Source organism: Daphnia pulicaria, chromosome 11, assembly GCF_021234035.1.
Source record: "Daphnia pulicaria isolate SC F1-1A chromosome 11, SC_F0-13Bv2, whole genome shotgun sequence".
NCBI lineage: Eukaryota > Metazoa > Arthropoda > Branchiopoda > Diplostraca > Daphniidae > Daphnia > Daphnia pulicaria.
Genome location: NC_060923.1, coordinates 746,524 through 771,153, shown reverse-complemented (window position 1 = coordinate 771,153; position 24,630 = coordinate 746,524). Strand labels below are relative to the sequence as shown.

General features: G+C 40.2%; 6 protein-coding genes and 1 long non-coding RNA gene across 15 annotated transcripts; 1 reads left to right on the top strand and 6 right to left on the bottom strand.

Moving 5' to 3' along the window:
- Positions 1 to 50: 50 nt before the first annotated feature.
- LOC124315895 (activating signal cointegrator 1 complex subunit 2 homolog) lies at positions 51 to 3,983 on the bottom strand. 4 transcript variants are annotated; one of them, XM_046781627.1, is made up of 14 exons: positions 3,215 to 3,983; positions 3,036 to 3,154; positions 2,853 to 2,950; positions 2,668 to 2,760; positions 2,477 to 2,609; positions 2,337 to 2,421; positions 2,139 to 2,245; positions 1,874 to 1,991; positions 1,666 to 1,745; positions 1,476 to 1,598; positions 1,366 to 1,407; positions 1,096 to 1,173; positions 642 to 726; positions 51 to 567 (listed from the first exon to the last, which is right to left on the bottom strand). In XM_046781627.1, exons 1-14 carry the CDS (start codon positions 3,315 to 3,317, stop codon positions 287 to 289), a joined length of 1,545 nt encoding a protein of 514 aa, XP_046637583.1. In that variant the 5' UTR covers positions 3,318 to 3,983; the 3' UTR covers positions 51 to 286. The 4 variants fall into 4 exon arrangements, with proteins under 4 accessions (XP_046637583.1, XP_046637584.1, XP_046637586.1 ...); XM_046781628.1 differs by having other exon boundaries at positions 2,337 to 2,418; XM_046781630.1 differs by having other exon boundaries at positions 3,684 to 3,983.
- Positions 3,984 to 4,120: 137 nt separating this feature from the next.
- LOC124315925 (proteasome inhibitor PI31 subunit-like) lies at positions 4,121 to 5,608 on the bottom strand. The gene is made up of 5 exons (XM_046781675.1): positions 5,255 to 5,608; positions 5,046 to 5,195; positions 4,743 to 4,984; positions 4,524 to 4,663; positions 4,121 to 4,447 (listed from the first exon to the last, which is right to left on the bottom strand). The coding sequence occupies exons 1-5, from the start codon at positions 5,381 to 5,383 to the stop codon at positions 4,299 to 4,301; spliced, it is 810 nt and encodes a 269-aa protein (XP_046637631.1). The 5' UTR covers positions 5,384 to 5,608; the 3' UTR covers positions 4,121 to 4,298.
- A 331-nt stretch (positions 5,609 to 5,939) lies between these two features.
- LOC124315864 (eukaryotic translation initiation factor 4 gamma 1-like) lies at positions 5,940 to 17,142 on the bottom strand. 6 transcript variants are annotated; one of them, XM_046781576.1, is made up of 32 exons: positions 16,988 to 17,142; positions 16,556 to 16,816; positions 15,383 to 15,495; positions 15,196 to 15,316; positions 15,044 to 15,132; positions 14,854 to 14,976; positions 14,744 to 14,785; positions 14,474 to 14,551; positions 13,892 to 13,976; positions 13,093 to 13,815; positions 11,770 to 12,038; positions 11,595 to 11,697; positions 11,408 to 11,533; positions 11,206 to 11,336; positions 11,035 to 11,106; positions 10,776 to 10,973; positions 10,573 to 10,710; positions 10,304 to 10,510; positions 10,156 to 10,235; positions 9,904 to 10,090; positions 9,519 to 9,837; positions 9,242 to 9,333; positions 8,819 to 9,173; positions 8,513 to 8,623; positions 8,347 to 8,441; positions 8,109 to 8,281; positions 7,847 to 8,048; positions 7,538 to 7,639; positions 7,291 to 7,467; positions 7,150 to 7,225; positions 6,940 to 7,086; positions 5,940 to 6,883 (listed from the first exon to the last, which is right to left on the bottom strand). In XM_046781576.1, the coding sequence occupies exons 2-32, from the start codon at positions 16,704 to 16,706 to the stop codon at positions 6,693 to 6,695; spliced, it is 5,076 nt and encodes a 1,691-aa protein (XP_046637532.1). In that variant the 5' UTR covers positions 16,707 to 16,816; positions 16,988 to 17,142; the 3' UTR covers positions 5,940 to 6,692. The 6 variants fall into 6 exon arrangements, with proteins under 6 accessions (XP_046637532.1, XP_046637534.1, XP_046637536.1 ...); XM_046781578.1 differs by having other exon boundaries at positions 16,568 to 16,816; XM_046781580.1 differs by lacking the exon at positions 14,474 to 14,551.
- A 396-nt stretch (positions 17,143 to 17,538) lies between these two features.
- On the top strand, positions 17,539 to 19,235 carry LOC124315915 (glycosyltransferase 8 domain-containing protein 1-like). Its single transcript, XM_046781660.1, has 6 exons — positions 17,539 to 17,713; positions 17,783 to 18,122; positions 18,187 to 18,350; positions 18,443 to 18,722; positions 18,789 to 18,901; positions 18,960 to 19,235. The coding sequence occupies exons 1-6, from the start codon at positions 17,689 to 17,691 to the stop codon at positions 19,154 to 19,156; spliced, it is 1,119 nt and encodes a 372-aa protein (XP_046637616.1). The 5' UTR covers positions 17,539 to 17,688; the 3' UTR covers positions 19,157 to 19,235.
- Positions 19,236 to 19,493: 258 nt separating this feature from the next.
- Positions 19,494 to 20,007, bottom strand: LOC124315972. Its single transcript, XR_006911753.1, has 2 exons — positions 19,915 to 20,007; positions 19,494 to 19,661 (listed from the first exon to the last, which is right to left on the bottom strand). It is a non-coding gene; the product is annotated as an uncharacterized LOC124315972 (long non-coding RNA).
- Positions 20,008 to 20,092: 85 nt separating this feature from the next.
- On the bottom strand, positions 20,093 to 22,029 carry LOC124315934 (DEK domain-containing chromatin-associated protein 4-like). Its single transcript, XM_046781685.1, has 4 exons — positions 21,857 to 22,029; positions 21,328 to 21,420; positions 21,121 to 21,265; positions 20,093 to 21,054 (listed from the first exon to the last, which is right to left on the bottom strand). The coding sequence occupies exons 1-4, from the start codon at positions 21,896 to 21,898 to the stop codon at positions 20,753 to 20,755; spliced, it is 582 nt and encodes a 193-aa protein (XP_046637641.1). The 5' UTR covers positions 21,899 to 22,029; the 3' UTR covers positions 20,093 to 20,752.
- A 104-nt stretch (positions 22,030 to 22,133) lies between these two features.
- On the bottom strand, positions 22,134 to 23,286 carry LOC124315953. The gene is made up of 4 exons (XM_046781706.1): positions 22,993 to 23,286; positions 22,847 to 22,902; positions 22,724 to 22,777; positions 22,134 to 22,658 (listed from the first exon to the last, which is right to left on the bottom strand). Exons 1-4 carry the CDS (start codon positions 23,068 to 23,070, stop codon positions 22,475 to 22,477), a joined length of 372 nt encoding a protein of 123 aa, XP_046637662.1. The 5' UTR covers positions 23,071 to 23,286; the 3' UTR covers positions 22,134 to 22,474.
- Positions 23,287 to 24,630: the final 1,344 nt, after the last annotated feature.

Here is a 24,630-nt window from a genome sequence, read left to right as displayed (position 1 = left end):
AGATAAAGAACAAAGATAAATAATACAGATAATACTTACACATAAGCCTATTCAAACTTTGAAATTTCTGTATTGGGTAAGTGAAAAATAAACATAAGATACACATTTCCTTTGTTACAACACATCAAGGTAATACATTTGCTTACATTTTTAGATTATTCAAACTGATCGACAGTTTTCATCCGCCTCACACAACCCACTAACCGTAATTTTGGACAATGTTTTTACATAAACATGTCATGCGATCCAGGAGGGGGGAGATGATCGAAAAAAGGATCGCCAAAACCTAATTTGGAGGCGTAGTAGTGGTTGGAGTAACCACAACTGACGTACTGACCAACACTTCCTCACCGGTTAAGACGTCCCTATTAGTATTGGGGTCAACAATACACAAGTTACTTGACCTTGCCCTCCGTGATGATCCAGAACTTTCACGCGGTTGGGCAATCGGTGGTGGAGCGACAGAGACTTGCTGTGGCTGTTGGGGCTGCTGGGTTTGTTGGGGCTGCTGCTGTTGTTGTTGTTGTTGAGGTTGCTGGGGTTGAGGCTCTGATTGGTAAAAAACAGCTAGATAAAAACACAAATCAATAATTATAGCTTTGGTGAAGCAGAGCAAATCATGTCAAAACTCTTTACATTACCTGGAGTACTCTTCATAGGAAAAGTCGGGTATGGGGGCGTCTGTCTGTAACCATACGTTTGCTGAGCTGCTCGCGGTTGCTGGAACTGATCGAAAAAAAGAAGGAAGGAAAAGAATGGTTACAACAGATGTTTGAAGGGTAAATGTGTGCCGACACCAGACTTACTGCCTGCCATACCAAACTTGGCACACGCACTGGTTGCTGAGCAGAATGATACATTATTGAACTGTAAATCCCCGTGCAACACGACCAATAAAGGTCCTAAGACTTGAAAACTTTTGACTGCATGAACCAAACGATAAAATTTTAGGAACTTGCAACATCAACCACAGTTCTTTCTCGACTGTCGGAACAGAACCGGACACGATCAACTGGACCCGAACTGAACCAGCGACGGAAAAATATTACATTCCACCAGCCAAAAGAGAAAAAAAAAAAGGGTTAAGAAACTCACCGACACATTTCCGGTAGGCAGGTTCCCTGATTGCGGATAAGACGCTGGAGGATTCGCCGGGTACGATAAATAGGGCGACTGCAAAAGAAGGAAACAGTTGGCTCAATATAAGTATCAACATACCACATCACACCCGAAGGTATTATAATAAAAAATTGATCAGTATGTGAGATAAGTTTTGTCTTCAAGTATATTAGTCAGAAGACCGTCGTGTTTTTTCATCATTTCAAATCAAATAAAAAGCCAATTTTAGTGAAATTAGAAACTCACTTGCTGGCTGAATTGATCTCCAATGACGAAAAGTAAGGGTTGCTGTTATATGAAAAGCAATGCATTAACCAACCACCCATTACTATAAAAGCTAAGAATAAAATACTTACAGTCATCCCAGGGTAAGGTAAGGCCTGAGGAGCATTGGGTGGGTGATTGGGATTAATGGTACCCTCTGCCATAGGGGGTCTAGGCATGTGCTGATTTCCCGGACGTATCTGACGACCGAAAAACTTAAATAATAGAGTAATTATCTATTTGTGATCATCTGTATTATTTGACAGGGAGTGATAAACTTACTTGGTTATTTCCCTTAGTTTGTCTACCCTGCAGTGGGCCAGGATTTGGCATGGCTAATTTTTTATCCACTTCCAACGAAGCTGCAAAAGTAGAAAATTGTTTTTACTTGTCAACACATTAATTGCATACATGGAGAGTAAATAGATAGGGTGATCAAAGGTGAAAATATGGTTCTGCATCATGAAAAAAAAAAGGTTTCTTCACTTACTCTTAGAAAGATCCTCAAAACAATAGGTATTATTCTCGGTATTATGAGCGTTTGGTGTTTGTTGAGACTGCTTCTGATGTATGAATATTCCAGCAGCGATTATTTTATCTCGTTTCATCTAAATATCATCGCTTTACATTACTTGCTAAAAAATTGTTATTGCTATAGGCAAACTGGCAAAGATCGAGTTCGTTGCCCATTTATTTTCTTAGCCTTTAATTTTGTGAATAGTAAGAGTCGCATATGTTGAAATGATATAGCACACCTTATCCCGAACAATTTCCAAACCGGGCAGACCTTCCGGTCTTTTCAGTGAGACTGGGTGGTTCCGTAGTTCGAAAAGGAAGAGGCGGTCATAGACTTTTCTCCTTTCTAATTAACCAAACCCCACACATTAATATTTACAAAATTCAAAATGACTTAAATTAACCGCTAATAATGGATTGGATAACACGTTTAATACCTGGTTTGCCAACTTCCGGCGACTGTGCCAGATTTTCGCCCTCATCCGTTGTAGTAGACGATGGTGCTTGATTCTTCTTCTTCTGCTTAAAAATATACACATTAGCTGGAAAATTATTAAAACCTTTAAACTAATTATACCTCATCATTTGGGAGTTCTCCGGAAATTCCATCCGATAACTTTATAATATCTTGGTACTGAATGTTTGATTTTGTTGTAGTTGACTCTGATTGGAATTCGCTGTGCAAATTTGCTTGATGTGGGTCGGTAAACCTGTATCGTCGTAAGCAATAGGGCAACATAAATTGAACTATGGTAGCAACTAGTTTACTTCTTTTTCTCGGATTCGCCTTCATTTGGCTCTCCGAATATAGAGCACACATCTAGCAGCATTCCAGCAGACTCAAATGCCTTAGCAACAACACTGCAATAATAAGAATAGTATACAAAATGAACAGCTAGGACTTCAAAAACAAACATATGCAGTATAAATGTGACACAATAATTTTTTCATACTTAGTTAATGACAACAAAGGCGGCACATTTTCTGCCCAGCTTAACAACTTCTGGACCACACCTTGAAGATGAGCTCGAGCAGCAGGTATATCAGTAGTCTGTAAAAAACAAAAATAACAAACAAAAAAACATTGCCTTGATTTAAACAAACTGTTGACAATAATTCATCTTTTGAAGTCTTACCTCTATTTTAGATTGCAGGTCTTGTTTGTTCTTCTCCAAAAGTTCCATTAAAACGAGCAAAAATGGAAGATCTTCTACTCTTGTCAGGATAAATCCTTGCTTTAGAACATACAGTCGACCTATGAATGAAAACAGTTTAAATCTAAATCGATGTGAAGCCAGATTTAGAGTTTAATTACACCAGTAACTAATGAAAAGGTCCATGGATTCGTAATCAGTGGCCATATCCAGATATGGTTGCAGACTTTTCAAGTTAGCAGGCAAAGAATCACGATCACCCATGATTATACCATTTACATATGGTCACAATTCCGGATTCAGTCGACTAACATGTACAGTGAGTATCAACGCTGCTAGACAGACAAGGAGTCTCACTCTGGCACAGCACTGCACAATAACCAGTACGCAGTAACTTGATACACTTATACAGGAAAATACGGTACCGACTCAATCGTTATATTCTACAAAACTTTTGATAGAGAGGACAGAAAGCGTCCAACGTCTGTGAATGACTTCTAGGTAAACAAACGTTAAAGATTCTTGAAAAAACCACGTTTTACTACCATAAAGGAGGAATGGAGGAGGGCTACTCGGGGTCTCGGGCTAAGGCTAATGTCGACATCTAGTAACGAAAAAAGAAACCAATACATTGCAGCATCTCGAAACTGATGCCTGCAGGGCCTTATGAGTCGCTCCTCCTCCTTTCCTCCTTCATGATCCGACTTACAGCGAGCAAAAACACGACTTGAAAAAATTCAGAAAGAATTTATTTCGTTAAAATTGAACGTAGTGAGTCATCAAGTGGTTACCTGGCGATTAAACTATAATATAAGGAATCATCTCTCACACGTCGCTGTTCAGTAGGCCGATTGCGACATAACACAACGCTGGATTCAAATAAAAAATGGTTGGGAAACGTGAAATTACGAAACACGCATCTTTTTGTTGTTTGATTTTAGGTAATTCAAGAATATTCTTAGTCCTTTCTGGTTTGGATAATCAGGTTTTTTAGATCAAGCGTCTTAAGATAAAGAACAAAGGTAAATGATACAGAAAATACTTATAAGTACATAAAGGCAAGACTATTCAACCTTTGAAATTTCTGTATTAGGCAAGTGAAAAATAAACAACCGATCGATACACGCTTCCTTTGTTACAACACATCAGGGCAATACATTTGCTTACACTTTTAGATTCTTCAAACTGATTACGACTTTTTTCCTCCGCCTCACAACCCACTAGCCGTAATTTTGGACAATGTATTTACATAAACATGTCATGCGATCCAGGAGGCGGGAGATGATCAAAATCAGGGTCGCCAAAACCTCCACCACTTGGTCTCGGTCCTCTAATGGGAGGAATATTACCAATCGGACCGAAAGGGTCGAATCGCGCGCCAGGCGGGACAGCTCCTGATATGCGGAAACGTTATTCATGTTAAAATTATGTTAGCCTATTTTTAGAAAAGTTTCAATCAAGTCAAAATACCTGGAGGAAGGTTCCCTGGAATACCCAATGGTGGCCGTCGGCCCATGTGACGAGGGTCCATTAGCATACCGCCACCTCCAAGTCCTCTTCCCAGCGGATTCAAATCACCTCCTCCGACAGCAAACGGATCAGGGAACGAACTATAATGTTTCAATATACATTAATGAATGACTAAAGAGATGAAACCCAGGCATCAACTCTTAAAAATGCAGTATTTGCCTTGCTGAGGGGTATGAAGGGGCTCCAGTAGATGTACTTTGTGGTCTCTCATCAATGATAATGGTGGAAGTTCCAGAAGGTTTGGAAGACACCTTTTCAACGAAAGGGTCCACCAATTCTTTTTGAACAAAATTGTCCAAAGTGACTTTTTCTTTGTATGCCTCATTGAAACTCTGGAAATTCTCTCCAATCCAACGATCTGTGTCCAACACTAGAGTGGCAACTTTCTCATCTTTAACTCGCTGAAAAAGGTTCAACACAGATTCAAGTAAAGTTCATATTAACAATGAATTAAATAATTACCATAACAGTAAAAACCAGTTCTCCATCAACAATAACGGCTTTTAACAAATGTTGTTCTCCATTTTTTACATATTGAAGTTCATACACTGCTTCTGAATTCCAATTTTCGGAAAGTACTTCCTTTCTCTCTGCATCTTCAACATTCAGACCCTTTCCGAAAAATGTTAGCTAACTTTGAAAGTGGATTCTATAGGTGTCAATGCACGTACCTGTTTAGAATGCAAAACCAAATAACCATTCGACAGCAATTTCCAGTGAACGAAAGTAACAAGACAATCTTGCTTCTTATTTAAGGGTTGAGAGTTGTGGAAAGTTGATTCTAGCCACAAAAAAGCCATTTTCGGTCTATTTGGAGTACAACGTTCTAATAACTAATTTTTAAAACGTTTACACTTCGTTACCAGATGACGGTTACCAAAAACAAAACAAACGTGACTCGACGTTGCCATTTATCATAGAACCCCTGACTAAACCAATCAATCAAAGAGAAAATTTGATTCCAATCCCCATCAAGCGAACTGAAGTCGTGAATTCGTGATACATACACCTTACAGGAGTTGTTTTTAACTGATTTTAATTATTCAACTGTGGATTGCTGAATGCGAATATAAATTCTGGATTTTCAGCACCCACTTACCAATTTTACTACCTAGACGTAAGCTTTTTCCATTTCCAAAAATCCTACCCTACCAGCCTTTATCTAGAGGTCGACGCTCCAAATAAATCGGAATTTAAACACCATTTGAAATACAAATTAAGCAGTCGTTTCAATTTCAAATGCTTTTCTTCTGTTATGACCTAATTCCTAACATTATAGAAGCCCTTTCTGTTTATATTCATGTAATGATAAATGTATTAGTAATATGGATGTAAACTGAGACATTAGTTTATCAATAACCTTCTACTGCAGTGTATGAATAAATCCCTTCAAAGTATCAGTCTTACAACAAATGTTACAAACGTTGCAAACAAAACCGCCACGTTCACAGAATGTGTAAACCGACTGTCTTTCACGTGGAAGGGAAGGAGGAGCGAGAGCAAGAATGAGTGGAACTCTACGTTCCAAAACAATTGCTTGCTCATTTCAATTAGCGAAAGCGCATCCATGAAATTATGGGTTGTTGTTTCTTATCCATCATATGTAAATCGATCATGCAATCAACATATCGCCCCCGGCCCAGCACAACATTTTTTTTCTTACACACATACAAGAAACAAAAAAAATTCAAACAGAAAAATGATTTTAAAAATTCTTCTCCTGTTTTTCATTTGCCAATGAAATGAAACGAAAAGAAAAACAAACTAACAAATTATTCACACGATACCTTTCGCTTTTCTCTGACCGATTCTTTTATATCAACATTTGCCCTTCCTTGGATTAAAAATAATCCGCCCACACAATCAGTTGAAAGGGGTGTATGAAAATAAAGGGGCAAAATTCCAACTACATCATTAATAAATTTAGCCAGGTGTGCTCTTGGAGCACAATTATCGCTCAAAAATCAGCTCATTTTCATGTAATTAGGGAAGATTAGGGGCGATAAATCCCACCAATCTTCTTCACTTACACGCATGCACACTCTGGCCTCACCCCTTCACTCACACGATACACTCACACAAATGCTCCTCAATATGCTTTTCATAAGGTCAGGCATCCGCCTCTTGATCGCTTTCAGGGTCAGCTTCCTTCAGCCACGTCAGAAAAGATGTGATCATCTTGAGTGCCACAGCTTTGCCTTCACGTTCCAAAGGATCGTCGGCAGACACCCACGACTCAAAGCCCTCTTCAGAAACGACGTTACTGTCATAGAGGGTCTCGAAGATGCCTTGAATTAAACCTGCAAAATACAAAAGTTTAGAAAATTGAATCTTGCCACAATTTATAAGCACATACCTTTGGGGTGTTGTCGCTGGGTCACTAAAGTCTGAACTGCGTAAAGCAGTTGAAGCTCACGATCAGCAATGTTGTCAACGTACCGCCTCAACACCTCCGTCCGATTTTTCAAAACAGTGTTGTTCAGTTTACTGTCTGTACCACGTCCTAAACGTACAAACAATTTTGTCATTGAAAATTGTTATTTGACAATTAGTAAAAATTCCTCACCTTCAATAGAACTCTCGGTTACTGCGGTGACCAAGGCACGAATGAAAGCGGGATTCACTTCACCAACATATTGTTTCTGTAATGGGGGCACAAAACGGCAATGAAAATCAGAAAATAAAAAAGAAACTAGGGAACTAATACCTGAATCCAGCTACAGACGTCATCTGTAGTCAATTGGGTCGCGTCTCTCAAGTACTTCTCCAGGCTGTGCTGAAAATCGATGTTAACTTGACTGGCGGGGATAGCACTGCTGCTGGACTTGCCAACACTGCCGCTACCCCTTGGTATAGAATCGACTTTGGAAAGGAATTCGAGTTCCTGAAACAATAAATGCAAGACATTTTTTATCGAATTCGAGGAAGGTTGTCAAACTACAATTCAAAATTACCTTATGTTGAGCGAGGAATGCATTCAGGTCAACACCAGATGGTAAAACACTGGTGAGTGGTGCATTCGACATGATAAATATTCTTTCAGCTCCAGCCACACCCTGAAAAGAAACAACGGTAAAATTACCATCGATTTAATTCGATGCGCATTGTAAGCCAAAGTTTAATGTGAAATTAGGAAAAAACCTAGTTTCATTCAGATAGGCAAATTAATGTGGCACTCTTATCTGCCGCATTCAATGATTAAACAACATCAAGGGCGGAAACGAAGAGTGCAGCAAGGAAATTATGATCAACACTTAACATACCTGTGCTTTGACTAATTCCTTCAGAACTGCAGCTATAAAATTAGCAACCAAAGATGAATTCAGGGTCGATGACAACTGCGGAAGAAAGTTCAAATTTATCACGCCTTCTTCAAACAGAGGCTCAACCAGCTCAGCCACATATTCCCACAACTTGGGAATGTCCACAATGAAGTCTTCAGCCGATTGGAGGAGTTCAGTAAATCTAAATCAAAGAGAACATTTAAAACCACGTAAAAAAAAGAAAATTTCAAGACGAACTCACCCTTCCATAATGTCAGAGGAATTAAACAGTTTTCTTTTAACCATTTCTTTCAACAAAATGCCTGTCGCTCTACGTTCTTTTTTATTATGTTCTAGTACGTGCAGCAAGCATTGATTGATAAATCTGGCTATGGTCGATGGATGCAGCCATTCCTTCATGTCAAGAACAGCATCCTAAAAAAGCAATTAACCCACATTTTTATACAACCTTCAAAAATCCCATTTATATTTATATTTACCTCTATTTTTTCATTCGTGAAATATTCACCTAGAAGCGAATGAGACTTTCGCTCAATCTCGTCATCTGTCACGGTAGATTTACCTAAAAGTACATCTAGACACCATAAAGTAAATCAGTTAAGACGAAATATTCTTCGAGGAATTTGCTTTCTTTAATACTAGTACCTTTGGATACTTCGCGTGACAACGCTGGTGGTTGAGCCGTTTCGCGAATGACGGGACGAGTAACGGAGTTTTCACGAGAAGACTGCTGACTACGAGAACGACCAGAGAAACCTATAAAAATATTTCAAAAAATCGAAGAAAAAAGGAGATTGTTTAAACTGGCAAAAATTAAAACAATTTTCAATTGAAAATGTAAGAGCTTCAGGCCTGTTGAGCTTGATAAACCATCATGGTTCAATACGGTATCAAGTTTGTCATCATTTCCGCTACTGTAAATAAGGATGTGGAACTCAATGGGAAACGTACCGGAGTTCTGTGAGCGAAGAGGGTCAAGTCCACGATCACCGTCCTTAGGAGGGAAGAAAGCACTTTTAGTGGCTCCAGGCATTGTCCGGTAGTCTTGATTACCACCGCGACCACTTTGTGGCGGACCACCCAGACTAGAGCGTCCAGCGAATGGTGCTTTGCCGCTTTCGTGTTGAGTTCCAGAGTCGTCTTCCAAGATTTGGTAGCGATTGGATCGAGTATCTTGCGATGCACCACCACCGACACCGCCGATCATCGATTGAGACATGCCACCTGAGGCTCCTCGACCCCAAGAAGTCATGCCCTTACCTCCAGGGCCTAAACTAATAACAGCTTGATCAGCATCTCCAGACGCCTACATCAAAAGAACAATTAGATAAAAAGAAATCCGATGAGAAAGAAAACAGAATAAAGATGCAATACCTTGGGTATCCGAAGTTGCTTCATATCTAATTTGACATTGCCACCCCTATTACCACTATTCTGAACGGTGTTCCAGCCATCGTCACTGGGACCTGAGGATAAAACAAAAAATTTATTTAATTGAAATAGTAAGGGCAAACTAAATTTTTTGGGAAATTTATACGCGCATCAGCCCTGTTGAGCTTGTAATACCATCATCCATAAATACGGATACAAGATTGTCATCATTCACGCTTTAAACGATAGTGAAGCACTCGAATGAGGAAACTGAACTTACGTGATTGTTTCCGATTACGGTCATCACCACCGCGTCTGTCGCCCATTCTACCGTCACGAGAAAGACCACCCATGGAACCCATAGGTCCCTGGAATTGTGGGTTGTTCAACTCCCTCTCCTGCTCTTCACGCTCTTTGTGAACTTCCCTGTGGATCTGGTCGATCGTCTTGGGATTATTGTCCTCACGACGAGGCTTCCACCCGGTTTTCCGCAAATCAACGACGTCTTGAATCATGAAACGGATACGGTTCGATATTTTGCGCTTATTAACGATACCGTCCAGAGTGCTGAAGTATGAATTCATGGTCTCGCGATTCGTCTGGTAAAAACAAATTAAATATTTTATGAATGAGTTATGGAAATTTAAGCTTAAGCGACGGCATACCGAAATTGATGTTGATCTTCCGGCGGGAACTTGCATTGGAGTTTCCAATTCCTTGCCGATTGTCGACAACAATCTACAGAGGCACTCGAGCGACTCTTCATCTTCAGGTTGACTCAACAACCGAAGAATACATTGATGCATAATTTTCACGGACAGAATTCGCAATTTAAATAATTCTCCAATAAACCTAATAAAAATGTTTTCATTAAATCACATGGTTGACTGTTTAATAAAGCTAGCTTGCACAATTACCTAATGTTCCCTAATGATTTTCTTCGATTTGAATTGACCAGATCTTCTAGTTCAAGTTCGAGTTCCTTTTTCTTGGCCTCCTATTGAATATAAAAATAAAACATGTACGCGAACTGCAATTTCAATGGTACAATTTAGTTCTTAATACCGTTTCGGCGGTTTCAATTTCCTTCTTTTTGTTTTCCACGTCAACTAGACCGGCACTATCCTTCTCAAATTCTTTCTGGCAACGAGTCAGCAGTAGCTTACGAAAGTTCGTCGTTTCAGCTGGATTAGCTGCAGAAGCTACTTCTTTTGTTGACAAAGCTTGACACATTTTTGCATACATAGACGAGAAAATGGGTTCATCAACAGCCTAGAGGAAGATTTCTCATGAAAACTAAATACAACAATTTAAAACGTATAAACAATAAATACCTTCTCGAAAAACAGCTTGATTACTCCCGCTAACCGATCTTCGCTATCAATATCTAAGGCTTGAATCCTCGCTAATAACGCTTCAAATTTAGAAGGAGTCAACTTGTTCAGGATTCCTCGGACGGTCTTTAGCATTCCCTATTCATAAACAGTAGGTTACAAAAGCTTCTTCGCACTTAAGTAAACCCGGTTGATTTGATTACCTCAGTGCTGGCTTTATCGGGGTTTTCTTTCTCTTCCTTTGTTTTTGAAGCATGCTTGGGTTTCCAAACGTTAGGATCTTCGGGACGTTCTTGTCTTACTAAAGAATTCATCAGCTTGATTTCTCTCCTTTGGGGTGGTTGTTGCTGACCCATTCCCTGATCTCGACTTCCTTGTTGACTATTCCTTTTAGGAAGCCCCTATTATGAGAAAAATAATCATTAAGACTTACAAGTAATTAAATATTGTTAAGCAAGGTACCTTTGCCGGCATCATTTTAACAAAGGGTGGAGTGAAGTCACCAACGGAAACACCACGCTTCATGGTAGAAGCCTATCACAAAGGATCGTGAATAGGTTAAGTTACATTCGACATTTAATTTTAAAATTTAATTTTAGACATATCTGATAAAACCATTGGTTCATTCATTACCTTATCGCGAACTACTTCTAAACTGGGCAGACCATCCGGTTTCTTTTGGGAAGCGGGATTGTTCTGTAATTCCAAAAGGAAGTTACGGTCGTATGTCTTTTTCCCTTCTGGATTGACCGGACTCCATTGATCTGTGATACATAAAATCGATCCAATTAATTACTTATTTGAATCACAGTCAGTGTTTCTTATATTAACTTACCATCCTTGTAGGTGTATTTCAGGGACGACGATTTACCAGGTGCCCGATTTTCTCCATCATCACTCGCGGTAATCGGTGGTGGTGTCATCACTATCACACTAGGCGAAGGGCTCGATCCTTGCTTATCTGTAAGGAATAACAGTTAAAAGTTACTGTATTAAGATACTTTGACGACAGCGTGCATTACCCCCATTGGTGATCACAGGCTCTGTTTCGACTGCAATAACGGGCTTCTCTGAAGGCTTTTCGACATCCGATTCCGGAACGACCGGCAATGGTTTTGGCGTATCCTTTTAAAATTTAAACAAAATTTAAAGTTATTCATGGATATGAAACCAATTGATCAAGAATAGAAAACATACTTTGATTTCAATTTCCACCTTGGGTGATGAATCAATCACTGGTGCTTGAGTTGTCGGAACAACGGCAGAAGCAATTGGAGCAGCAACCGGCTCAACATCTTTCACCGGAATTGGAGCAGGAATTTCGGCAACAGTAGCCACAGGTTGGGCCACGATTTTAACTTCCTCGATGCTCTGTGGGGGAGGGGGAGTGGGAGTAGGAGGTGTGGGGGTCGAACCCGTCCTTGAGCTCTTACGTCCCTTCTTTCCACCCTTGGGGTTGCCTCGTCCTAAAAAGAAGAAACGTTAAAACATAAATTATAAACTCAATTTAGCATTATTTTACAAGGGATGCCATTAAAAAAATTATAAAAAATATAAGGATTGTTTTCATTGAAGGCAAAGATCCCCGTTCTGGAATGTTCACGAAAACCATATACGCTCGCCTTTTCAAAGCGCTGGACTACTATTTATAGATGACACACGCTCTATTGCCTCCCACGTAAAACAAGAAAAACATGGCGAATCAGAAAGGCAACATAGTAATAGCTGTGGATATTAACTTTTGGCGAGATTGTCAAGCTTTAATTCCAGATTAGGTAATGTCGAAGGTCAACATAACTAACTGTGAAACTTGAGTCCTGAAACGGAAATTTGGCTGCGTTGGCAAGTCTGCAGTTAAAAGGGGAGGTGGGGGTGGGGAGGATGAGTGAGAGCACAAGGTTGATGACCCGTCTCTGAGACACAGCATCTTTCGCTATCGCGATTGAAAAAGAACTGTTTAACACGGCCGCAATACTTGTTCAATAGAATTCTTGAACTAACCTTGAAGAAGGAGCATCGCCATTGTGTGCGACAGCGCCCGGTTTTCACTTCTGTGTTTTTCCCAATGAAATCACTGGAGCTGGACGTCCTTTAAGGACATAATAAGAGATGGGCTACTTTCGGAAGAAACTAAATCCCATTCAAAACTAAAGACTTTTTCAAAGGTGGCTAAGAAACAAGAGACCACCAGACCTGCGAAAGTCGTACAGTCGAATGAACTGAGAGATGCGTAACATTACACAAATAGAACGCCTATAGAGGGCACAAGTATCGCTGTCTGCAAAGTCTCGACGTGACGCTCGCTCTCGTCTGCTATTTTCTCGTTTCCCCAATTACTTTTCATCAACCCTTTTCATTCTTGCCCTGTTCTACTTTCAACATAATCGCATTCTACCCACGCAAACCATTAAAGGTTCAGCCGGATTTCTGACTTTAGTTATTTGACTTATCTTTTTATGCGATTTAATAGAAGCGGAAAAAAGATTTAACTTAATACAATATTAACAATTGGTTTTGTACCTTCGCCTTGTTCGGGACTAACAGAAGTCGAAGCGGGAGTGGGCGATGCCGAACTGGAAGGTGGCTCACTGGGAGAGGGTACTTCACCGTTCTCCTGGGTAACGGGGACAGTGATGACCTCCTTTTCGATGACCGGTGCCGGCGGTGTCGCTACTACCGGAGCAGCGACTGTGGCTGGCACAGGCGGCGTTGGTGCTGGCGGTGCAGCGACAACTACGGGAACAGCAGCTACTGTTGGTACCGTCTTTTCCTCGGCCTTAACTTCTTCGATTACTTCAACGTTTGTATTGTCTGGTGGAGTAACAACAACAGCTTCCTCCTTCGGGGTCGGGGCCATTTCTTCCGTCTCCGACGTGACTGGTGCCGTCACTGTTAATGGTGCCTCAACTTCGTCCACGGCCGCTACAGGCGCCGCCGCAACACCGGGTGCCACGATTTCGGGAGGCGTAGCAGTGGTTGGAGTAACCACGACTGACGTACTGACCAACACTTCCTCACCGGTTAAGACGTCCCTATTAGTATTGGGGTCAACAATACGCAAGGCACTTGACCTTGCCCTCCGTGATGATCCAGAACTTTCACGCGGTTGGGCAGTCGGTGGTGGAGCGACAGGGACTTGCTGTGGCTGTTGGGGCTGCTGGGTTTGTTGGGGCTGCTGCTGTTGGGGTTGTTGTTGTTGTTGAGGTTGCTGGGGTTGAGGCTGCTGTTGCTGGTAAAATACAGCTAGATAAAATAACACAAATCAATAATTATAGCTTTGGTGAACCAGAACCAATCATGTCAAAACTCTTAACATTACCTGGAGTACTCTGCATAGGAAAAGTCGGGTATGGGGGCGTCTGTCTGTAACCATACGTTTGCTGAGCTGCTCGCGGTTGCTGGAACTGGTCGAAAAAAAGAAAGAAGGAAAAGAATGGTTACAACAGATGTTTGAAGGGTAAATGTGTGCCGACACCAGACTTACTGCCTGCCATACCAAACTTGGCATACGCACTGGTTGCTGAGCAGAATGATACATTATTGAACTGTAAATCCCCGTGCAACACGACCAATAAAGGTCCTAAGACTTGAAAACTTTTGACTGCATGAACCAAACGATTAAATTTTAGGAACTTGCAACATCAACCACAGTTCTTTCTCGACTGTCGGAACAGAACCGGACCCAGGGAGCAATGGAGAGAAAAGAGAATGGCATTACACCAAGACTCGTTCGGCAACTTTTACTTCCCCGACTATCACTTTTAGGTCTTCGAGGTCGATCCCCCAAAGCGCACAGGACAGACTTTCTAGAAACGGCATCTAGTGACCCGATGACGAACAAGCGACGAAAAAATATTACATTCCACCAGCCAAAAGAGAGAAAAAAGGTTAAGAAACTCACCGACACATTTCCGGGAGGCAGGTTCCCTGATTGTGGATAATACGCTGGAGGATTCGCCGGGTACGATAAATAGGGCGACTGCAAAAGAAGGAAACAGTTGGCTCAATATAAGTATCAACATACCACATCACACCCGAAGGTATTATAATAAAAAATTGATCAGTATGTGAGATAAGTTTTGTCTTCAAGTATATTAGTCAGAAGACCGTCGTGTTTTTTCATCATTTCAAATCAAATAAAAAGCCAATTTTAGTGAAATTAGAAACTCACTTGCTGGCTGAATTGATCTCCAATGACGAAAAGTAAGGGTTGCTGTTATATGAAAAGCAATGCATTAACCAACCACCCATTACTATAAAAGCTAAGAATAAAATACTTACATTCATCCCAGGGTAAGGTAAGGCCTGAGGAGCATTGGGTGGGTGATTGGGATTTATGGTACCTCCTGCCATAGGGGGTCTAGGCATGTGCTGATTTCCCGGGCGTATCTGACGACCGAAAAACTGAAATAATAACGTCATTATCTATTTGTAAAAATTTTCATTATTTGACAGTGAGTGATAAACATACCTGGTTATTTCCCTGAGTTGGTCTACCCTGCATTGGGCCAGAATGTCCAGGATTTGCCATGGCTAATTGTTGATTCACTCCCAACGAAGCTGCAAATATAGAAAATTGTACCTATTAACTAGCACTTCTATGAGTATAATACAAATATATACCTGGAGGAAGAGAGTGATGAGCAGACTGATGGTGTGGTGGTGTCTGCTTTGACAGGTCAAGTGGACTGTGGCCTACGAAATTGCCTGGTGGTGGTCCTTGGGGCATTCCTCCAACAGACGACTTTAACGATAAACAGACGATTTTAATAGAAAGAATAAACTCGTCAATATTTCTGTGAATACTCACATTAGGAGCAGCAATAGGTTGAGTAGGACCCTGAAGCCCAGAAACCAGAGGCAGGCGAGGTGGGACTTGTCCAGCACCGGTGCCACCTACATACGGTCCCCCGTAACCGAACTCTGTTTAAAAGAACGCATTGTGAATTATCAGCCATACATTATATGAACAAAACATAGGAAAACTTAAACCAATAGATACCCAATTTGTTACTCGTGGAAGTAATAAAGGAAGTTGTCAATCTTATCCAGCGATCAGATCAAGCTACAGTATGTATCCCATTAATATAACTGAGCTTTAAAGTAACACAAATTTTCTCTAGAACTGGCTAGTACGACAAGAGTAAAACTATTCCAAATATAGTAACTCAAATTCCTGGGAATCAAGAAAATTATCCACTGTAATTACGAATACGTTTTTTATGATTAATCTACAATGGAATGAAACCCTATTAATGAAATTATCGACCCAAATTTTGTTGGCAACCTCACATCAGTAATGTCACAATTGTTATGACGTTATTTCTTGAAATTTCAACGTAATCCTTACAACTGTATCCATATTCCGGAGAATGGACAAAACTGAATAAAAACTTGTGGCAATAGAAAGGCTACTCTAGTCAACGTTTCAACAAGACCATGACAAGACGTGGACATGAAGAAATCTGTCGAGCTCGGAAGACGCCATCTGACGAGGGGCGACTTCATGTAACACATACATCTACTGGAATAAATACCATTGCTTCCAATTCTAAAATGTACGACTTAGTTATTTAATCCCCTACTTGCATGAAAAAAGTTAGGAACTCATCAAGCAAATATAACATCAATAAAAGAACATTCACGTAACACTGTAACGAGCCGATACCGGAAAGAGTTGTTCGGCCATCTTGACACGTGGGGACGTGTCCGAAATGATCCAAATCTCTTGCAGGCCGGTCACGTGCACACTCACCAACTATTAGCTTAGACTTCAATTTTCCATATCTATTTAACTATATACTAGTTCACTAGAATAGAATTTCACGCAGGAACACAACCGAGTTCTATATCAGCACTATCCTCAATAGCCATGGATATAGTACAAGGTTGCAGCTGCTACTGCTAGTCGCCATTGCTACTCGTCGTGTAACACTTAAATTGCACTAGTCAATAACAATAGATAATGAATGAATGAACGTACGAATATACATACTCTGTGAAGCATCATCAAAGTGATAGGTGTTTGGTCTGGATTGTTGGTTGGGATAACTAGGTGGTCCGGACTGTGGCTGAGGTTGCTGCTGCTGCTGCTGCTGGCTGTGGATGTTTTTGGCCTTCTGGTGATTGTGCATTGCCTCTGCCAATCGATGGTGGAGGACAATTTTCAGCAGCGGCAATTCGTCGGAGGCGTCGTCGACGAGCAAATGGACAGACTGCCCGACATTTAAACTTTAAAGTCAACCTGTATTACAAATGAGGAAAATGTAGGAGATGGAGGAGGGGAGTTTTCTCGTCAACACACTGAACTCTTGCTCGAGAGTTTGCACGGCAACATGGACTCGAAACTCATAAATTACGACACGATTCGATGTTTTTGTAATGACGTTAACTAAAACGTAACGAATATACGTACAATCAACTGTGAATTTGAAGAGAAAAAAGGCCTCGATGCCTCAGATGTCACGCGATATAAAACGGCAAAGAGAAAAGGTTTTTAGGGACTTCACCGCTTTCTGAGTCAGAAAAAACACTTTTTTAGTGCTAGCAGTTCCAGCTCAAGAGAGCCATCTGTTGTTCAAACACTATACATTTGATCTAGACTTTCATAGATGGCGTTTAACCTCACCCTTATTTTTTTTTTTAAATTTCCATCTATTTATTTGATCTATCGTTTTGATTTTCATTAATCCACACGGATTCATTTCCGGATTCATTAAATTTTTATCAAAGTATTATCAAATTTATTAGAACGACCATGAAGAAACGGGAAGTAGCGGCATCTAACGATACTTTGTTGCTAACTCTTTTAAGCTATCTGTGCTCAGTTTGATTTTGTGGTTTTGTTTGTTTTTTTATCATATTTGATCTGAAATTTAGATTGATTTTATAAGAAAATCTAGTTGTAACTAGTAGAATGAAATATTAATCAGTGTTTTGCGCGACACCTGGCGATTGATGTTGGAAGCCTACTTCCGCGCTAGCAAACTACAAAAACAAACTTGATCTTGATTGTTAATGAGTTGGAAGTTGGTGGCAACAACTTCCTCAGACAGAAAATTTACTTCCTTTCCAATATATTCATGATATTGAAAATTTCTTGTATGTTCCGGTGTCATGTTCCATAGGTGTCCCAAAAAAGGTATGGTATTTTGTAGAAATGAAATCATATGAAATTTGCATAACATTTCCTGAAAATATTGATTATTAGTGGTGACTGGAGCTTCTCTAATATGGGCTGGCTTCATGATCTATCTTCTGGCTCATGTTCAGAATTTTGCTGACTATGGAGGAAGGTTCAAGACAGGAGCAAAGTATGCCCAAGAGCTTGTGTCAAACATCAGTCATTCAACTTTTAACAAAGCAGAAATAGCATTAACTGAACCAACTGCTAGTCATCACACCAAAAGCAATGTAATCAATGTAATCATACAAGCCAGAGAAGACAATTTGGGTGGACTCATTAGTGCTCTTAATAGTGTCGTTGTCAACACGAAAAACCCAGTCAGTTTCTATTTGATTGTGCCTGATGAAACCACATCCCACTTGCAGTAAGTGATATAAATGTTTTAGAGAGTTCATCATCAATTCATCATCCTTATCATTTACAAATAGGGAATGGATGAAAGTCCCTGAACTCTCAAATGTTCAATACTCACTTGCCAAGCTACCTACAGACTTGGAAACATATTCTAATGCTGGCAAATTTGCTTTTATTGATCTCTTCCCATCACTACATGGCCCTGCAATTTATCTTGATCCAGATGTTATTGTTCAGGGTATTTATCATACTTTTGTTTTAAATCCATTAATGTTTTATAAATGATAAAATGTCTTTAAAAACAAACAAACTTTGCGTTGGTCTTGATAGGTGATGTGGCCGACCTACTCGATACACCGTTCCTATTTAAAGATCTAGGAGCTTTCTCAGACGATTGCCACACAGGATCTGTTTCCAAAATGGTGGCCTCCCGCGGCGAAACCCGATACGCTTCTCGTTTGAATCTCAAGCAACCTACTATCGCTAAACTCAATCTCAACCCACTAACTTGTACGTTTAATACCGGGGTCTTTGTTATTTCTGACGTCGATTCTTGGAGGAAAGAAAAAATATCAGATACAGTCCTAGATTTAATTCATTCGCATGAAAGGTAATAAGTTTATTCAAATGTCATCCCATCTCCTATCCGACAGTTTGTTCTCGTTTACACATTTAGGTCTTCTATTATGGGACCTCAAGGAGGATCGGATGTAGTTGAAGCCGCTATATTGGCCGCTTTCTACCGACGAACATCGCCGCTCGATCCACTGTGGCACGTCAGAAATTTAGGTATAATATACAAGTTCAGTCTTTAATTCATTTCAAATATCATTTTTGTTTACGTTAGGTGTAACGAGAGGTTCGAGATATTCGCCTTTTTTCCTTAGCAACGCCAAACTGTTACATTGGAACGGCCATTTCAAACCGTGGAAATCGAGTCGCAGCTACGGAAGCACTTTTGAACAAAAACTATGGGACAATTACTTTATCCACGATCCACTAGGCCGCTTTGTGCCAATTCGCAAGAAGAAATCTGAGATTTAAATTTACCTCTTTTTTTTTATTATTATATAGAAATGTGTGCGTGTTATCAACTGAATTGTAATAGAGTCATTTAGAGAGAGCAGCTTACATGTCCTATCTTGTGAAAGAATCAGATATCATCGATGTCAATTACGACCTCTGGAAATTGAATCTGAAAGAGTATTTGAGACGACGTGGGAGGGTTCCTCCATCCTTTCTTACAACGCTACCGGTTCCATTTCCGTTTGTAACGTCATCACGCCATGCTGCACAACGCCACAGCTCGTCAACTAGCCAATCGACGCCATTGTGAACTAAAATATACAGCACTAGATTTCTCCGGACCCTATTCATGAGCTCCAGGCTATTCTTGTATTCACGAATGATTTTATCATCAGGAGAAAATATACAAGAGGAAAAGCGAATGTATTATCTTTTCTCAAAAAACAATATGTAACGTGTATTGTATTGCACCACTCAGTTGGAATAGATGATTTCAGTCCCGGAAGGTTCCCATCACATGAGCCTGAACAAATATGTAAGAAAAGAAATAAGTTATTAGATATTCGGTAGCCAGCATCGAAGATATTATATGAACGTCCTTCTCGGAACCCGTGACTCAGACTGTTAAGCTTGACATTTTTATAATAAAAAGCATCAGAGAGCGAACTCGATCTACTCTCAAACTTTGATAGTTTCGCATCATTTCCAGGGAAACGCGAGGCGGAATGGTGTAATAACCTATGAATGAGTTGAGCAAACTGATCAATAAAACTTACCAGACTCGGGTCGAAAAGTACCGATGGAAGACACAACTTGTTCAACCAGACTGCGGGAATGAATAAAGACTGCCTAACTTTCGTGCAGCCAAGGCAAACTTATATAAGTTGCTCCCCGCCTCTTTGTGATATTTTTAGACGGGAGACTTGTAGTAAATTTGGCGCCCACACACGAAGATCGCCATGAAAAACTTGTTGTATTTCATATTTATCTTTCTGAAAATTTCCGCCAGATAAGTAAAAAAGACACACACATATTTGAAATCAAATGCGATTGATTCGAATGAATTTGTGGGTGATGAGAAAAAAAATACTAAGACAAATAGTATTTCGCATTCAGGGGGTGGGGTACCACACGCAGTGCAGGATGAATGGGAGGGAAATACAAATCAGTTGGTCCAGGGGGGGGAAAGATGATGACGATAACAAACAAACTGGCGTTAGGTGAAAAAAATGTGTTTGGGGTTTTCTGGGTAAAAACAACTGATGCATCGTGATGGGCAACTTTTGCACTTTCATTCATCCCAATACTCTCCAGAAAACCAAAGACGCCCATGAACTTATTACCCCAAAATTCCGGAAAAAATATAACTGTGGCACAGTTGGGAAAATTAAAAAAGAGACCAAATAAGAAACACGACCCCAAAAATAAAACACAAATTGCTATTCCAAAATCTGTTTTGTGTCTGTGTTAAAACATTTAAACGAATACCGTACTTGTTATTTTTTTTTTTTTCGTGAAAAAAAAAACAATTTTTTCGTTCTTGTTATAAAAAGGGGTGATACGGGGTTATAGGAGGTTTTGGCAGTTACATTTATATTTTGTGTTTCTTATTTTCTAATCTGAGGCTTTACTTTCTTCTTTGTCTAAAAGGTTATCTTTCTCCTTGACAGGCTCAATGACAGCAGCAGCATCGTTGTTTTCTTTCTTGGTTTCCTTCTCTGCTTCTTTTTCCTCCTTCTTCTCCTCCTTGGCTGCCTCTTCGGTTGGTTTTGTGTCACTTTTGGCTTCCTCTGTGCTGCTGACCTCTTCCTTCTCATCTTCCTTCTCCTCTGCCTTATCGTCTTCCTTCACCTCGGAATCTTCATTTTCTGTTGAGCTGTCGTTGACTGTCTTCTTTGGGGGCCTGCCTCTGCGACCTAAAAGAGGAAAATGAAAAGGATCAGTACTTTTGTACAACTCGGCAAATCAATTATGCCACTCACCGGTACCAGGTGTAGCTTTAGGAGTCTTCTTGGGAGTCTTCTTCTCCTTTTTGGCTGGGGGTGGGGACGCAACAGCAGCTGGCCTCGCACCAGATCTCGTTCTCCTCCTGCCTTGATCTTCACCATCTTCTTGGTATCCCATCTCCTACAAATAACATTTCATCAAAAATTAGAAACGGTCAACAATCAACATGTGCAAGTGGGTACCTTGAGCAGAGCTTCTCCTTCTTGAGTTGTCCGTTCCAGGGCAGTTAATTTCTTCCCCAAACCTTTTTTTCCTTTGGCTTCAGCAGCATCATGCTTAAGAAAAGATCAAATAACACAAGAATAAATTCCCATGGTCAACTACGCGTGGCGTCGCAACTGGTCGCAAAAATAATTTCCCGCCAAAAGTCTGTTCGAACGTCAATGGATGCTGGCAACCGACGCCACACATATCTAATAAACAAACTCCCCACTTTGAAAAGAAAACAAAGCGTGCACTTGGAATTTCTTTGAAAACATTTGAAAATCCAAACAAGAAAAACATTTTTCAACCGAGACTCGAAGTAAACGTTGATAATCGGATTACAGATGTCATAAACGATAGAGAAACAAAATCCCCCAAAAGGCCCAAGGTATAATGTATGGTCGTCAACGGCTTTCTCCACCCCAGAGACCCAGGGCAGCATCTCAATCTTAGGCCTATTTCAGATTCATTTGCTACACGAAATTTCAATTCCCTCATTTTTCATACCTGGTTGTTTTCACTCACGACTTCGGCCACTTCACTCGACATGTTGATTATTAATCCAACCGATTTCAAACGAATATTTCAAAGTGAGAAAGTGAGAAATCCAAGCCAATACCGGCGAACACGGGGTAGTAAACAAGACACACCAGAGAGGACGCTTTTGATGCTAAGCTTGCATGGTCACGTGATTAACGCCATCTTTGACAACATTGCCAGATCGTTCCTAACCATAATTGGTTTTATTTTCGGAAGAAATTCACGAAATTTGAAATAATCAACAGGACAACAGCTATTTTTTTGCCATGAATGATCGAGTATATTTTCATCAGTCATTCTACGTTTGTTTGGTCAAAGTAATATCCAGAAAAGGAAATTTTCTGTCAATATATAGGGAAATTTGAATGGCATAACAAAACAAATAAATAGAAGGTTTGTCAGGATCAGAATAAGATATAATAAACACTGACGCGCAGAGGAACAAAATAAAAGTGAGTATGAAGGTTTTTTAAAAAAGCCATTTGTTCGCTTTTTAAGTAGGTGGGTTTTTTTTGCGCATACATTTTTTCGTTTCTTTTTTAATACTCTTTTCACTTTTTTTTTTTTTTTGTATTTGTTGAATGTTCACAATTTCATGTCGATCAAATTGGCCGCCGTATCAATTGAGCTTCTTCCGGCACCGACGGCAGAAGCGCTGCCTCCGGCCAGTGGAGAAGTTCGACTCCGGACGCAACGGTAGACGTAAGCTGAGATGGATACATCGTCGCCCGCACGCAAGCACCGCTCTTGCGGTCGGTTGCATGTGCAGCTTTAAAAAAAAAAATTCACATTAAAAATTTGGCAATCAAAGTTTAAAAAAAAATAGAACCTTACATGTTTCGGACGAAATAGTCCATCTGGCGTGTGTTTGAATTGTAAACTCCCCAACTGAAGGCCAACCAATTCGAAATTAAATCACGAATTTCTCAATAGGGAATATTAAATGTTTTGACTTACCCGCAGGGAGTGTGGAGTCCGCATAGCGTTGCTTGGCCGTTGTTGCCACTCTGCCTCTATTTAGAGAGTAAGAAAAACAATTATTTCCCAATTTATGGCTAATATAGTCTACGATTGATTGTAATATAGAAACCGTTAGTTACAACCTTGGCGACACTCATGGGTCGAGCAGAGTGGATGATAAGCAGCAAACTAAAGAGAGCCAATCGAAATGCAGCACTCATGTTGTTTGATTTTTGATCCGTTCGTCCAAAGTTCTTGTTCAAACGAAATACAAAGGGAGCTATATCGTGTAGCCTCTAATATCTCTTGCTCAATTGCTGCTGGGTAGATTCTGAATAGACGAAGACGATGCGTGGTACTCGACTGAACCAAAGAGTTCGACTGAATGGAATCGCTACGACTGGAAACGTTCCCTTTTATATGCTCGTGGCCGGTGGCACCACCACTCTCGTCTGGCCATGCTATGCGTTATTTCCCAATTCCCAGGCACCCACGCACCCAGATAAATACTACAGGTATCAAAATGCTATACCAAAGCCTCTCTCTTTTCATATTATATACCTTTTTTCCTTCACGGTCAAAGAGTACGTAAATAAGCGCTACTCGGCGGTATTTGGAAAGTCGAAAAGTATAGAATATGATGACATACTGGACAACACTTGCTGGATAGCCTAAATTTTGAGACTATTCCTTAACTTATAAGTCTAAACACATTCTCTATTGTGATTGCTTGATCTTCTTATCCCGAAGAAGATTTTTTTGGAAATGCTTCGTCTCTATTTGACCTCAGCACCGACAGCCTTAAAAAAAAAACCTTTGGCTGCCGCTTCCGGTGGTCATTAGGGAAAAGTTCTTTTTCCCCCTATACTAATCCTCCTTCTTTTAATAATGGTCATAAGCGAAATGATTTATGTTTGTATTAACATTCTAGTAAAAAGAAGACATTTTCCCTATATGCGTCGTCTTTTATATAAGTTAAATCCTTAACTGCGCCGTGGAAAAAAGAAACGTCAAGCCAACAGCAGTTGGTAGGATTAAATAGGGGAAAGATATGGCTGACGCAATCACATCACGAGTAGCCGTAAGCCTATTTTCAAATGTTCTTCAACCCAAAACTGGAAATTCAAGAATATAAGGGGCAAACAGTAAAAATAATAGGTCCTATATATTCTTTTATCGTGTCTCCGTTTTAGATAAGTAATACAAATTACTAGAATAATAAAAACCCGTTTTTATATAATGCATGGTTCGACTAGCTGATGAATGGCTACCAAAGATCGGACCATTTTTTTAAAAGAGGCAATCAAAAATCCAGACTGGATTTCCGCTTTGTGCATAGTTACTGAGAATAAATAGATATAGAATTTTATGTTCAACCAAATCTAAAAACTGGGTTGACGTCATCATCAACTCCGCATCATTTTTCCTGAAATAATCCTTTTAGGATTTGTGTTGTTGATTCGCAGTTCCATTCATCCGATTGAAAACGAATCCAGAGTAATGGATTGCGAGGGTGTTTGTCTTTACCGCCGACACCATCATCAATAAATGCCCACTGTAGTTGTAAAAGTTAACCTTAATCGAATATCCAGCTGATTACACCCGGAGGGGCCTATATAAAACAGAGTATAGAGGGAGGGATTAAGCTGCCATCGGTTATATGCAATGCGCAGTGACTGAATTGTGCTGTAGAGGCTCAGCAAAACAAAGTTATAATTCTTATTGAATGTCACAATGGCCGCCCGCACACGTGTAAGTTTGTTAAGAAAGGAACTATAGAT

What these genes read in the sequence shown, in the direction of transcription:
- LOC124315934 (XM_046781685.1), bottom strand. Translation starts at nt 21,898, where the DNA reads ATGTCGAGTGAAGTGGCCGAAGTCGTGAGTGAAAACAACCAG. An exon ending in AAGGAGAAGCTCTGCTCAAG is followed by an intron (nt 21,266 to 21,327) that starts GTACCCACTTGC and finishes TGTTATTTGTAG; the next exon opens with GAGATGGGATACCAAGAAGA. An exon ending in TAAAGCTACACCTGGTACCG is followed by an intron (nt 21,055 to 21,120) that starts GTGAGTGGCATA and finishes TTCCTCTTTTAG; the next exon opens with GTCGCAGAGGCAGGCCCCCA.
- LOC124315953 (XM_046781706.1), bottom strand. Translation starts at nt 23,070, where the DNA reads ATGAGTGCTGCATTTCGATTGGCTCTCTTTAGTTTGCTGCTTATCATC. An exon ending in GGACTCCACACTCCCTGCGG is followed by an intron (nt 22,778 to 22,846) that starts GTAAGTCAAAAC and finishes GTTGGCCTTCAG; the next exon opens with TTGGGGAGTTTACAATTCAA. An exon ending in GACTATTTCGTCCGAAACAT is followed by an intron (nt 22,659 to 22,723) that starts GTAAGGTTCTAT and finishes TTTTTTTTAAAG; the next exon opens with CTGCACATGCAACCGACCGC.
- LOC124315864 (XM_046781576.1), bottom strand. Translation starts at nt 16,706, where the DNA reads ATGCACAATCACCAGAAGGCCAAAAACATCCACAGCCAGCAGCAGCAG. An exon ending in TCATCACTCTCTTCCTCCAG is followed by an intron (nt 15,133 to 15,195) that starts GTATATATTTGT and finishes CTATATTTGCAG; the next exon opens with CTTCGTTGGGAGTGAATCAA. An exon ending in TCACGAATGAAAAAATAGAG is followed by an intron (nt 8,282 to 8,346) that starts GTAAATATAAAT and finishes TTGCTTTTTTAG; the next exon opens with GATGCTGTTCTTGACATGAA.
- LOC124315925 (XM_046781675.1), bottom strand. Translation starts at nt 5,383, where the DNA reads ATGGCTTTTTTGTGGCTAGAATCAACTTTCCACAACTCTCAACCCTTA. An exon ending in AACTGGTTTTTACTGTTATG is followed by an intron (nt 4,985 to 5,045) that starts GTAATTATTTAA and finishes AACCTTTTTCAG; the next exon opens with CGAGTTAAAGATGAGAAAGT. An exon ending in TCCAGGGAACCTTCCTCCAG is followed by an intron (nt 4,448 to 4,523) that starts GTATTTTGACTT and finishes TCCGCATATCAG; the next exon opens with GAGCTGTCCCGCCTGGCGCG.
- LOC124315915 (XM_046781660.1), top strand. Translation starts at nt 17,689, where the DNA reads ATGTTCCATAGGTGTCCCAAAAAAG. An exon ending in CCATAGGTGTCCCAAAAAAG is followed by an intron (nt 17,714 to 17,782) that starts GTATGGTATTTT and finishes ATTGATTATTAG; the next exon opens with TGGTGACTGGAGCTTCTCTA. An exon ending in TCCAGATGTTATTGTTCAGG is followed by an intron (nt 18,351 to 18,442) that starts GTATTTATCATA and finishes TGGTCTTGATAG; the next exon opens with GTGATGTGGCCGACCTACTC.
- LOC124315895 (XM_046781627.1), bottom strand. Translation starts at nt 3,317, where the DNA reads ATGGGTGATCGTGATTCTTTGCCTGCTAACTTGAAAAGTCTGCAACCA. An exon ending in GAGAACTCCCAAATGATGAG is followed by an intron (nt 2,422 to 2,476) that starts GTATAATTAGTT and finishes TATATTTTTAAG; the next exon opens with CAGAAGAAGAAGAATCAAGC. An exon ending in GAGATCAATTCAGCCAGCAA is followed by an intron (nt 1,174 to 1,365) that starts GTGAGTTTCTAA and finishes CTTCTTTTGCAG; the next exon opens with TCGCCCTATTTATCGTACCC.